Source organism: Chelonia mydas, chromosome 5 (assembly GCF_015237465.2).
Source record: "Chelonia mydas isolate rCheMyd1 chromosome 5, rCheMyd1.pri.v2, whole genome shotgun sequence".
In the NCBI taxonomy this organism is placed as follows: domain Eukaryota; kingdom Metazoa; phylum Chordata; order Testudines; family Cheloniidae; genus Chelonia; species Chelonia mydas.
The window spans coordinates 40,905,270-40,919,185 of NC_051245.2; the positions used below are offsets into that span (position 1 = coordinate 40,905,270).

General features: G+C 40.0%; 1 protein-coding gene across 2 annotated transcripts in view; it reads right to left on the bottom strand.

The window, feature by feature from the left end:
* The window catches only part of CENPK (centromere protein K), a 49,532-nt gene that overhangs the window by 13,643 nt on the left and 21,973 nt on the right, over positions 1 to 13,916 (bottom strand). For both annotated transcript variants that reach the window (XM_007058993.4, XM_043546965.1), the window contains exons 5-9: positions 10,644 to 10,716; positions 4,988 to 5,034; positions 3,124 to 3,206; positions 2,887 to 2,985; positions 2,469 to 2,604 (exon numbers count right to left, since the gene is read on the bottom strand). In XM_007058993.4, the coding sequence (XP_007059055.1) occupies positions 2,469 to 2,604; positions 2,887 to 2,985; positions 3,124 to 3,206; positions 4,988 to 5,034; positions 10,644 to 10,716 (438 nt within the window). The remainder of the gene's footprint in view (positions 1 to 2,468; positions 2,605 to 2,886; positions 2,986 to 3,123; positions 3,207 to 4,987; positions 5,035 to 10,643; positions 10,717 to 13,916) is intronic.

Below are 13,916 nucleotides of genomic sequence, written 5' to 3' on the forward strand. Positions count from 1 at the left end.
AGATAATCTTCCTAATTTTTCGATATATTTGCAAAATTCGTAGATTTACATCTGATTTGATAATTTTGTAATCACATTTAAAAATAGGGAAAATTATTAAAAATTAGGGAGAGCTGGCAGCTCTGCATTAGGCATGCAAGAGATCTCTCTGAAATCAATAGGATTAGTCATGCTTAAAAAGTTAAACATATGCTTAAGGGTTTGACAGATTGGTTCAGAGGGATCCATTTTTGACAACCATTGTCAGCAACTGGGGCCTATGAAACGAAACAATGTGGAAAATGGTTTAACTACTAATGCAGACAAGTACAAAGTATTTGAATTACTATTAAATTAAGGTTACAGCAATAACATGGCTGAAAGCAGCTGTCTCTCTTTTTCACTAGCAGTTCAACAATTCCCGAAACCGGTTCTGGGAACCCGATGCTGAACAGACAAGGCCCAAGTGTCCTCAAGAGCCCAAATGATAACCTTTTTCCCCCCCCCAGTTTTTGTAGCTATTCTTTTAAGCAGTAATAGTAAAGTATTTGATTTTACTATGGACTTTGATTTTATTATTTAAAATTCTCCTTGACTGCCTATTTTCCCTAAAGTTTAAAGATGACTGTTAGCTCAGTTTCCCTGAGTAGGAAGTTGAGGGTTCATATTCTAAACTATTCTCTGTAACACTTACTTTTGTGCCAACAATATTGCTGCACAATTAAAATTTGTCTTTGAAGAAAAATATTAAGATATCCAGATGGGAGCAGGGTAGACTAATTAAGAACTTGTTTCACTAAGCCCCCATACCAGCCCTCTATGATATAACCAAACTTTGAAAGGTATCACTTAGATCAGAGGTGGGCACACTATGGCCCGTGGGCCACATCCGACATGCAGGACCATCCTGCCTGGCCCTTGAGCTCCCGGCTTGGGAGGCTAGCCCCCGGCCCCTCCTCTGCTGTCTCCCCTTCCCTGCAGCCATGCGGGCAGTGCAGCTTGCACCTGCTCACCTCCCAGGCTTTCCAATAAGCCAGTCCTGCCGCTCTGAGTGGCATGGTAAGGGGGCGGGGAACAGGGGGGTTGAATAAGGGGCAGGAGATCCTGGGGGACAGTCAGGGAACAGGGAGCAGTTGGATGGGGCGGAGGTTCTGGATGGGGGGGCACGGTCAGGGGATGGGGAGCAGAGGGGGGTTGGATGGAGCGAAGGTTCGGGGGGGAGCGGTCAGGAGACAGGGAGTGGTTTGATAGGCGTGGGAGTCCCGGGGAGCCTGTCAGGGGGCGGAGTCCCGGGTGGGGGGCATTAGGGTCGGGTCAGGGGACACGGAGTGGGGTGGGGATTTGAAGAGACACAGCCTTCCCTACCTGGCCCTCCATACAGTTTTGCAACCCCGATGTGGCTCTCGGGCCAAAAAGTTTGCCCACCCCGACTTAGATAAAAAGAACAGTTGTAGAAAGTGACCTGGACATTAAGGTCAGAAGCGACCATCATGATCATCTAGTCTGACCTCCTGCACATTGTAAGCCACAGAACCTCACCCACCCACTCCTGTAATAGACCGATAACCTCTGGCCGAGTTACTGAAGTCCTCAAATCATGGTTTAAAGACTTCAAGTTACAGAGAATCCACCATTTACACTAGTTTAAACCTGCAAGTGACCCGTGCTGCAGAGGAAGCCAAAAATCTGCCAGGGTCTCTGCCAATCTGACTTAGGAGAAAATTCCTTCACAACCCCAAATATGGCGGTTAGTTGGACCCTGAGCATTTCGGCATGACCCAATAGCCAGATAACTGGGAAAGAATTCTCTATAGTAACTCAGAGCTCTCCTCATCCAGTATCCCATCAACAGCCATTGAGGATATTTGCTACCAGTGGTCACGGATCAGCTGTAACCATTGCAGGCAGTCTCATCATACCATCCACTCCACAAACTTATCAAGCTCATTCTTGAAGCCACTTAGGTTTTTTGCCCACAATGCTCCCCTTCGAAGGTTGTTCCAGAACTTCACTCCTCTGATGGTTAGAAATCTTCATCTAATTTCAAGCCTAAATTTGTTGATGGCCAATTTATATCCATCTGCTTGTGTCAACATTGGCACTTAAATACCTCCTCTTCCTCTCTGGTATTTATCCCTCTGATGTATTTAGAGAGAGCAATCATATCTCCCCCTCAGCCTTCATTTGGTTAGGCTAATCAAGCCAAGCTCTTTGAGTCTCCTCTCATAAGGTAGGTTTTCCATTCCTCTGATCACCCTCGTAGCCCTTCTCTGCACATGTTCCAGTTTTAATTAATCTTTCTTAAATGTGGGAGACCAGAATTGCACACAGTATTCCAGATGAGATCTCACCAGTGCCACCAACACTACATGTATGACTTAAATACGGTTTCCACCTTTCCAGCCTTGTGACTTTAAAATTATGTAAAACCTAATTAAAGAAAAATTAATAAAAACCTTTCAAATTTGATAATTTTAAAGAAATCTTACTTTTTTCTTCTTTTTAGCACTTTCATCTTCTTCTGGGAGAGGAAAATGTTCTTCTAGGAACTCCCCCAGAGCACTCAGGAGCTCTTCCTTATATGCTCTTATTTTCAGCATTTTACTTTTCATTTCTTGTAAAGCTCTAAAAACCCAATGTAAAAATAAAGTTTAGCTGATGTGACATGTAATTCAATAAAAAGGTACTGTTGCTACAATAATGGCATCAATAACCCAAATATCACAAAGTGCAAGTGTAGCCTGTAGCACATTTGCAACCTAGATTTCAAATGTATTTTATTACTTGATTATTTGATCTTTACCAAAGATATCAAACAGTAACATTAGATTTTTAAAATCTATTTTAATTGTAATACTAATATTCAATCCTTTAACTTTTTTTGCTGGAAAAAAGCACTATAAATACCTTTTTTCAGAAAATTGTACCACTTGATTTTTCATTTCTTCATGTGTTACGTCAAGAGCATCTACCAATTGCTGCTGCTCATCCAGCCACTGCTGTTCTCTTTAAACATGAAAGGGGAAAAAAAATGAGATAGGGAACAATAGATAATTAGAAGTTTTCAGACCTACCAAAACAATGATTCTCACTTGATTTGCTATCAAAATTGTATGGCATTCACAAGCTCGATTCGCTTTATACCTTTTCACGTCTTCCTTCAGCTTTTTATTCTTTGACTGAACAGTAGACAGCACCATTTCAAGATCATGGTCTACTTTCTGCAACTACAAAATGGGAAACTGAAGTGTATATTATGAAGAAATGCAATTCTATTAGTGCTATGTAAAACAAAACTTGATAGTGCTGTTGTGGTATCTAGATACCACAGTGAAGGGAACCAAAATTATCTTGACAGACAAATCAGTAACAACCCACATCTCACATAACAGTACACTGAGAAACTAATAGTTGGCAGAGCAACAATTATGGCACTCCAAAGTGAGAACACCTCTAAGAAAGGGTGATTACTCTTACTAACCAAACTGATGATGAATGAGGTATTCATATCTTGGATAGGGAAATGGTACAAGTAATAAGACACTGCAGTCTGGTTCACTTCAGACTATTTTTCAGTAAAGAAATTTAAGCTTGACTCTGTCAGAGACTCCATGCCCTCCACTCCACATAGGAGTGGGGAGTACCCAACACCTCAGTGGACTGGGTCCTTAGTTGATGCACGGCTTGCTGAAGACTAACCCTGAGATGCTCTGTCCTTTTGAGACTGAAGTGGCTCCCTTAATAAGTTTGGGGCTCTCCACTATATACTACCTTTAGATGCCTTTGTGTCCCTGAATAGGAGTTCCCTGAGGTTTGTCTCCCAGATGGTGGGACAACCTGATCGCACCCAGTTACTTGCACTGGGAGGTTCTGTCACAGGCCCTAGTTCCTTCCTTCTTACATAGGTCCATACCCTTTGCGGGACTTCACTCCCCACAGGGATAGGGTGAAGATCTCCTAGATGGGATCTTCCTCCTGTGGCTCCAGGAGTGATCCCAGCAGTCTCCTATTTAGCAATCCTGCTCCTTCACCTCAGCTGACTGCAGCTGTCTCCCTTTTAAAGGCCTCCCATCTAGCCCTGCCCCCACGTCCTGTCTGGCACCTTCCTCATCAGTGTGGGGTCTATACACCCAATCACAGTCCCTGTATTATGTAATTATAAAATAAAATTTAAGTTTAGCTCACAACAAGTACAAATGAAATACAGAAAATATTCCCCAGGAGCAGAAGGGTTTTATATACACAGGATTTATGAGAAATGTTGTATCCCTCAGCTAAGCTAACCACAAAACGGAATGTCAAACCAAACATGTAGTGGAGAGGATATTCACTCAAAGGAAAATACATAGCCAATCTTTTTGTTAAAAGAGCACTTGTATTGGCAGTTTGGTTCCCTGGCCTGACTGATACAAGGCAGAGGAAAGTTTCTGGGAGGTAGCCAAACCAAAAAGGTAGGTGAAGCAAAAGTTATTTTTAAACAAAACCCATATAATCTAAATGTGTCTTTGTGTGTTAGCCAAAGTATAACTATTCATTTCAACGTTATAGCCACAAGAATATTCCCAGCTAAAGTTACATACCAATGTCCAACCAATATATTGAAATGCTACCACTAACATTCTTTATTTGTCCTTTCTCCCCCAGTCTGGAAGATCTCAAATAGGTATTTGCATATATTATTCCTACCAAATTCTAGAACTAAGAGTACTGCCTCTTCGGCACAGCACATTATTTTTTAAAAATCACATCTTAAACATAAAAGACACTGTACAGTAAGTTCTATTAAAAAGATCATTTTCACTACAACTAAAAATATTCAGTACTTACAACAAAGTTCAGGAAAAAGCAAATTAAAAAATTAATAGTGCTCAAATAAGCACACACAAATTTCTTATGGCTAGCCAATCATATGAAAAGAAACTCCTAAACCTCCCCCCACCCCCCAAAAAAACAAAACAACCACCTACTTGTAAGAAGATAGTTCATTACTTGGTAGTAAGACACTTACCTCTTCCTTTCCTAATGCTACCAGGACATCTGGATTGGTGGAGATTACTGAAAAATAAACCTGATTATATTAAAAAAACCAGGAAAAACAAACAATTAATAAATTTAGCAAAATAAACAGGTCTGACTTTTGAGGAAGACATACCATTAGCATCATCATAGGGATGAAGTCAAATCTCAAAAGACTGGCCCTATCAAATGTCTAATCTGCACTGAGGAAAACATTGTTTTAATATCAATTTCCCCCATGGTCCAAACTGCACACATTACTCCACAAATATCACAAACTGAATTCCAATTTTAATAAAACTTGTCTGATCAATAGGTATGACAGAACTTCCTCCAGCCTACAAGCCCAAGTTTTTGCAAAACATTTTAAATCCAAGTTATGTAAGAAGATTGTTTGATACAAGATACCTTTCTCAGGATTTAAGTCTTTTTTAAGAATAAGAGAAACTGAGGTAATTAGAAGAACATGAGAAGACCCTCCCCTTTGTTTAAAAAAAAAAAAAAAATCTTCCACAAGGGATCAATTAACATATTCTGAAGTCATTTATAATACTTATCTCCAAAACCTTTTGAACTTCGTGTGTTAGGTTATGTTTACACTAACAAAGTCACCCTTCACTCAAAAAATCCAGTTTGTTCAATAAAAAGAAAAGGTATTTGGACATCATTTTTAAAAAATGAATTAAATTATGGAGAAAGCCGATTATCACAGAAAGAGAGATTCTTTTTAAAAAGGTGCAAATGCAAGAGATCATCTCAGATTTCATTATTTCAGAGCTTCCAGGTTGTTTGATAGATCTTGTAATCAATCCCCTTCAGGAGATTTGAAGAGTTGATTAGGTATGCGATCATCCTCCCTGCTTTGCTTATATGAGAATAAAAGCATGGATTTTGAGAAACTAAAGCGTGCATTTGCAACTTTTTATGTTATGAGAGAAATTAAAGCTACCATAGCAGCTTCAAATCGTTATATCACCAGAAGCATATTTGTATGTCAAAATTTGGACATCAAGATCCATAATATCTCATCCTAACATAAGAAATTCCTGTGATAAAGATTTCTTTTTACTAAAAGGGAAAGAAATTATAGCTCCCCATATAGAAGCATTAGATGTCTTCCAAAATATAGGGTGGGCTTGATAAATTTGCAAAAATAAATCTATTTTAAAAGATTTTTAAATAAAAGTTTGGTTAAACTTCCATGAATATTGAACAAACTGTGAAGTAGTGATTTCAGCAGCGATCAGAGTATGACCTGATACTGAAACAAGGAAGATTTCTGCACCCAAAGTGTGTTCAATTAAAGTGTGATTAAAAAAAAAAAGTCAGATAAAGAATTACGAGTATGTGAGACAGAAGTAAAATCATATATATACACAAAAGATGAGCAGAGCATCCCTGAACTAAGCTGATGTTAAAGAGCTACTGGAGGCCCTGTACAGTGACTTTAATCATCATCATGGCTATATTTCGTGATGACAATGACTTGAAAATGTCTCAAATGCAGAATCCATTTAGTCAGAGTTCTGCTCTTCCCTTTCAATAGGCCAAGTTCCAGTCCATGATATTTGACATGAAGAATCCAAAGAAACCAATTTTCTACAGTTTGTGATGATCTGAAATCCTTTAAGTGAACTCTAGCTCACGAAAGCTTATGCTCAAATAAATTTGTTAGTCTCTAAGGTGCCACAAGTACTCCTTTTCTTCTTTCTATCTTGAATTATCCACTTCAGTCCATTCAAATCACTTGTTTCCTACCACTTCCTTCAACTTTAAGCATTTCTACCTAAGTACTTATATGGCTCCTTTAATTGTAATATCTGAGTGCCCACCAAGTATTTAAAAATAAAAGTAACAATCTCCTGCAGAAGAGAATTCAACAGTCCACATGCAGTAAATTCTGTCTCCTGTGTTATGACTTGTGGAGGTCGTGGTTGTAGAAGGAGAGGGAATCTCTTTAGTAGCTAAGGCCAATTCTATGAAGGACTCTGACTATCAGGATTGAGACTTTGAATTGGTCTGTATTCAATGGTGAGCCAGTGCATACCATGGAGCACTGGGGTGACGTGCTAAAGGCAATTTTAGTCATTAGGCATATATGCTGATGCATCTTCTATCGGTTGGAGCCTTCTCCTGGTGTGTGGTTTTATTCCTACATACAAAATGTACAAAAAAATCAAGCCTGGAGATTGCAAATGGAATAGCACGCCAATGTGTAGCATGATTGCAATGCAAAATACTACCAGATGTTAGCAATGCAAGGAATCATTACTATGCAAGCCTTTGTATGGAAACTCCGATTCAAGTGATAGGAATCTGGCACAATATTGATACTATGCACACAAAAAAGGTACTATACATAGACCACATATTTTTTATAAAAACTTTAAAATGTGGTTAATTCTTATTTTGAAAAGAGAAAAATTCAAATCTATTTTAAGTGCCAACTGCTTGTTAAAAAGTTATAATTTAGCTGATTAAGCATCTCTAGAGCTATATATAGAGTATCAGAAACCCAGAAAGAACAAGAGACTAAAGAGTCTTGCAAAAATAAAAATTTGCATTGTGGATTCAAGCCTGCGTGCCAAGATTGTGCCCAATGAAATTTGTAACTGCCAAGTTATAACCCCCAAAAGCAAGGTTTATAATGGAAATGCTGACAGACTCTCAATTATAGTAACTGTACTGGTTATTGCTAAAAATATACAGCAGGGTACAAGAAAGCCTGATATTCAGGCTCTAATATTGAGTTGTGGCAACTTGACTAATATTCCTATCCCATATTTAGCATCATTCAGACAGCATTTTCTATTAATGAAGCATCTTCTCGCTCTCTCTCACACAGTGAGGGATAGGTACGCTGAGAAAGTTCCAGATGGACACAGAAAAATGAAAGCATGGTAGTTCTTTATTTTCATATAATGGCCATAATCTTATGACATCTCAAAAGTTAACCCCCATCTCCCATTCTTCAACGAATTGGCTCAAAAGAGAATTATAAGTAACAAGGGGAAGCCTAGACTGCAGAAAGGTAAGTTATTTATATGTTGTATGGAATACAGTTGTAGCTGTGTTGGTCCCAGGATATTAAAGAGACAAGGTGGGTGAAGTAATATTACCTCACCCACCTTGTCTCTCAAAGTTATTTATACATTATACACACAAAATTTCTGTACTATAAAATTAACATATGTAATAAGAAATCTAACCATGTGCAAATAAATTATGAGCCGATACTCAAATATAATGCTAAAAATATTTAATGCCACAAGAATCTATTTTTGTAACACAAATAGCTTAAAGTTTTAAAAATGATTAAATATTTACAGTAACAAAAACATCAGCAGTTATCTTAGCTAGAAAAAAATTAAAAGTGCTTGCAATCCTTATGTTACAAGGATGATCAGCAGCAGTGGCCAACAAGAAATATTCCCCATAGGATAGTATTGCACAATTTGGTACAATGGGTCTAATTTTGGACTACCCCTTCATCGGAAGCATTTGGAACTGACCACCGCTAGAGACAGGTTCCCAGACCACACAAACTACGGATGCTTTTCCATTATGGAAATTCTTATCACCCTATATATAAGGAGAAAAAAAAGTAGTAAGTTTAGGAAGAGACGGTTAGGTTCTGGTATACTGTGACCACTGCCTACCACCAATGTACTCTCATTGATTTCTTGTACTTCTGCATCTGTCTGTATCCATCTATTGTTTTGTCTTATATTTAGATTGTAAACTCTTTGGGGTAGAGACTGTATTTTTGTTCTGTGTTTGTACAGTGCCTAGCACAATGAGGTCTTGGTCCATAACTAGGACTCGTACCCAGCACAATAATACAAAATCAAAGCTCTGATATCTTGTGGAAAGTTTAAAAAAACAAACAAACATTCTATTTAAAATTTATTCTGTTGATATTAAATAGGGTAGTAACTCCTAAATTAAGGTTGCCTAATACTTTCCATTGTAATTTGTTTTAATTCTTCCTTTGAAGAACTAACACTTCCAAGGTACACCATAGGTACCTGAAATTTAGCAGAGGAGAGGAGCCTATTGCTGTTCCTATGACAATCTGTTCAGCTATTGCTGAGTTATAAACTGTTGAAAGCCATGATATGCAGTTTGCATTGTGATCCAATCACTCTGGAAGCAACATAAGCTAAACTAAAAAAGGCACTCTTATTCCGATATAAGAGAGTGCACGCGGAGAGCTATACCAGTATAATCATGCTGCTAAATTTCTTCACGTAGACAAATTCTAAAATAAGTTTGTATGGAAAAAGGACCGTTGCCGATTAAGAATTAATCTGTTCTATCCAGATCCAATCTTCCATTGTGGAGAAGACGACGACATTTTGGGCTATAGTACCATCAGAGGATATTCAGTTTTGTGTCTTCCTGTCAAATAGATTCTGTTGGATGTTGCTTTTCCAGTGCCTGGCCAAATTAGGGTCTTGGGTAAAAAGCAAGTTAACTACAACGCAATTAAGGCCAAAGCTGGTGGGTAGAAGACGGCATCCTGAAGAATTGATAGGGCTATGCATATTTTGTCTGATAATGACTCCTAAGAACACAGGAAGGATGCATACCCTTTATCTCAGGGGATCTGCAAATGTTACGGAATTACTGGATCAGTAACTGTTCTTGGATTCCCAAAAGGCTGTAATGGCCCAAAGTACCTCTACCTTTGTTTGGCCTGGTGTCTGAACTCTAAATCCAAAAAGGATATCGTAATGTACTGTAATTGGGTTACCCTCAAAGTTATCTTGAAAATTTCAGCTAGTAGACACTATGACAGTCCATTTCTTGACTGGAGCAGGCCAACATGAACACACCACACATGTAATAAATGTTTTGCACTGCTTCTGAATCCAACATTGGATGCATTTCAGGGTATTGGTTACCTATAAACCCTCAACAGCAACAGGAGTTTTCTGCCAGAACGCTCCTGTAATTTCTAAATTCTAAAGGCCAGAATTCTTGTTGGAAGCTCTTCAGAAATTGTATAGAGGTTTATTGTTAACCTCCTGGAATATTATTCACATCTTTGGTGGCCTGAGTTTTAGGAGTGCTGAACACCAACAAATCCCATTCTAATGAAAGGGAGTGTTAGGCTATGTTTACACTAGAGAGCTTACAACAATACAGCCGTACTGATGCAGCTGCACCGCTGTAAGATATCTCATGTAGCTGCTCTATGCTGACGGGAGAAAGCTCTCCTGCTGACATTGCCCTGTGCAATGACCATTTATGCCAGTGAAATTTATGTCATTCCGAAGTGTGTTTTTTCACAGTCCTGAGACACACAAATTTTGCTGACATAAGTCGTAGTGTAGACATAGCCTTAAGAGAGAGAAACAGTAGCTCTAAGTTGTGAACTGCCTCAATCATTTCAACAGGTGCCAACTCAGATGTCGGTGCTACAAGGAAGAAAGCACAGAGACAAAAGTGGAAGGACACTATTGTAGGCAGTACTGTAGTTCATTTTAATTTCTGCAAGGTACCTAGGTGTGATGATGCATGCAATATAAATATTCTACATATGCACACTCAGATACTTGGATAAACGAGATGTTGTAAATCCAAGAATCATATAAACTTTGGTTTTAAACAAAGTCTATAAAAATATTAATAAAAATCCTTACTCTCAGGACTTCGTTTCTGCCACTGATTATACTCTGCTGTTAAAGCCTTCACTCGCATCGTTAACAAGGAAAGCTGTAAAACAAGAAGAAGAAAAAAAAGAGTATTTAAAAGCTAACTCTTGAAATGTGCTGAATAGTATTTCAGTACGATGAGACACAACATGGTAAAAAAATGATTTAGTATTCCATGAGGAAGAATCTGGAAGGTACAATGGAGCACATTTTACTAGTTTTTAGAATCACTATTGCTTGCAGTCTATTTGCTTTGATAATGTACAACAACTACTTAGAACTTAATTATTTAGATTTATACAGACAAAAGTAAAAGATCACCCAATCCAGTGCTCTGCGTGCCCTTGACAATATTTTTTAAAAAATACACTAAAACAAAGAGACCTGTCAAGTCCACCAGATCAGTTCAAGTAAGAGTGACAACATAAGTATAACTGAAATCAATCAACCCCACACACAATCTCCAGAGCCCCACACCCAGCTGTAGCTATCTTCCATTTCCTCACGAACTAGGAAGAAAAGGCAGACCTTCCAGCATGCCCTGAAAAGTGACAAATTTGGGTTGTTACGACCTGGACAGGAAAAGCCCGGGATCCTAATGGAGAACATTCTGCCAGCTGCCTACTATGACTGATAAAGTTTAAGGTCAGAAAGGACCATTAGATCTTCTAATACAGGGGTTCTCTCAACATATTTTTTGGTGGCCTCAGAGTGCGGCCACCAAATCTTGCTGGTTGCAGCTCTGAGAATTTTTCCTAAAATACTTAATTAACTTTAGGAAAAACAAATAACTGTGCACATATACACGTCCAGATCATTGTAATTTATTTATGTAGGGTTGGGTTTTTTTTGGCAGACTCAATCATAAAAAATAATGTACAGTTGTCTCTCTTCTTTACTGAACCTAAACAGATTAGAAACAAAAATAAGGTGCTTTGCGTGTTATTTTCTTTAGATTGCTAGTTAGTAAGTCTGCTACTGTGAAAAGTGATATTTGTATATTGGTTAATATCACTTTTCACAGCAGACTTACTGAGCCCTGGCATGCTGGAGGACAAATTAAGCCCTGGATGAGGAGGCGGGTAAGGAGGCAGGGGGGTCAGGGCCAATGGGGAGTCCAGGGATGGAGCCCAAAGCCCTGCAGCCGGGGGAGAGAGCCTGCTGCCCACCACCCTAGGGCGGAAGCCTGAAGCCCGGGACATACTGCCCCTGGAAAGGTGGGGAACTCACACTGGTTGCTTGCTCCTACAGTGTTTATGGCTCTGGAGGGTGGTAGGGACCAAACCCGGCAGGCAGCCCCAGGAGAGGAGATGGTGCTTTGCTGCTGCCCCACCCCCAGCCTCCCCCAAATAGAGCCCAGGAGGCTGTAGCCGCAAGAAGAGCCACAGCGGCTGCATTTGAGAAACACTGATCTAATTGGACCTGTGTATCACAGACTATAGATTTTACTCAGTTACCCCTGTATTGAATCTAATAACTTGTGTTTGATTAAAGCATAACTTGTGGCTGGCTAAAGCATGTCTTCCGGAAAGACATCCTGTCTTGATTTGATTACAACAGAAGATGGAGAATTCACCACTTCCTTTGGTAGTTGGTTCCTATGGTTTATCACTCTCACTGTTAAAATTTGAATTTGTCTGGCTTCAGCTTCCAGCCATTCTAGATTAAAATACTCCGAGCACCTGATATTTTCTTCCTATGATGTACTTGTATACTATAATTAAGTCACCTCTCAATCTTCTGTTTGATAAACTAACCAGATTAAGCTCTTTAAACCTCTCACTGTAAAGCACTTTCCATAGCCTTGAATAATTTTTGTGGCTATTCTCTGCACCCTCTCCAATTTGTCAACATTCCTTTTAAAATCTGGACACCAGAACTGTATACAGTACTCTATCACCAGTTTCACCAAGGCCATATACAGAGGTTAAATCACCTCCTCACTTCTACACCACTGCTTATACATCCAAGGCTCGGATTAGCTCTTTTTGCATCACCACCACACTGGGATCTCATGTTGAACTGCTTGTCCATCCTGACCCCTAAATCCTTTTCAGTGTCACTATTTTCCAGGATACAGTCTTCTACCCCATTCTGCAGGTATGGCCTTGTTCCTAGCTGTCAAGCTTTGCATTTTGTCTGAATGGGCCTAGCTTACCAAGGGATCCAGATTGTTCCGTATGACTCCCTTGTGCTCATCATTATTATTTACCACTCCAACAACCATGTCATCTGCAAGTTTTATCAGCAGTGATTTCAGATTTACTTCCAGATCACTGAGGAAAAGTCAGTGCCTCTGCTGACCACAACTGTAGCAGTAATGTCATGGAGAGAGAGATAGGTGGCTTCTTTGACAGGTAGGTCCCAGTCTTTTCTAAATCAAAACCAATAACTTAAAAATCAATCTGGAAACTAACAGGCAGCCAATGCAGGTCACAGAACACAAGTTAGTAGCATCCATGACAACTTTTAAAACATTTAAGTATACTACCTCTTATCTTATAGCAATTCAAAATCCAAATTTTTAAGTCTTCATTTTATGTGTAAGGGCCAACATATTTGTATCTGTGTAAAAAGGACTTGTAGCAAAGCGATGACTCACCGGTGCAGCGCCTCCTGCTGGTCATCCAGGGAATTAGCTCTCCAACGTATGGAGCACCCTCTGCAGGCTGGTGTCTCGCCTGCCGCTGGCCCTGTGTCCCTACTGGACCCCGGTGCCCTTTACCTGAGGCAGTACCCTGTCGCTCTGAGTCTCCCCTCCCAGGGGAACCCCCAATCCTCTAAACCCACCTTGCCTCAGTGGCTACTACCAGTCATCAGGTAGCCCCCATTCACTGGGGCAGACTGCAGTTTGTAATGGCCACTCATCATTGGCAAGGAGGTTGGACCAGCTCCCTCTCCCTAACCCCGGGCTGCACCTCTGAAACCCCAGTACCTGTGTAGACCTTCACCAAGGCCTGCAGCCTGGGGGTTTACCAGGCTGGAGTTCCCCAGCTCCCTTGCCCTGTTCCCCAGCACTACTCCACTTCAGGTACCTCGCTCTCAGGCAGCTAGCCCTTCCCACTCCCGGGCTAGAGTGAGACTCCTCCAGCTTCTGGCCCACAGCCCTGTTATCAGGGCCAGCTGGGCCCCAATTGAGCTGGCCTCAGCTGTGACTGCTACTCCAATCAGCCTAGTTTGGCTGTTTTAACCTGTTCTCCAGGAGTGGAGCAGCTGCCCCACTACAGGACTACTCCTCTAACTTAACAGAGCTTTATTTTA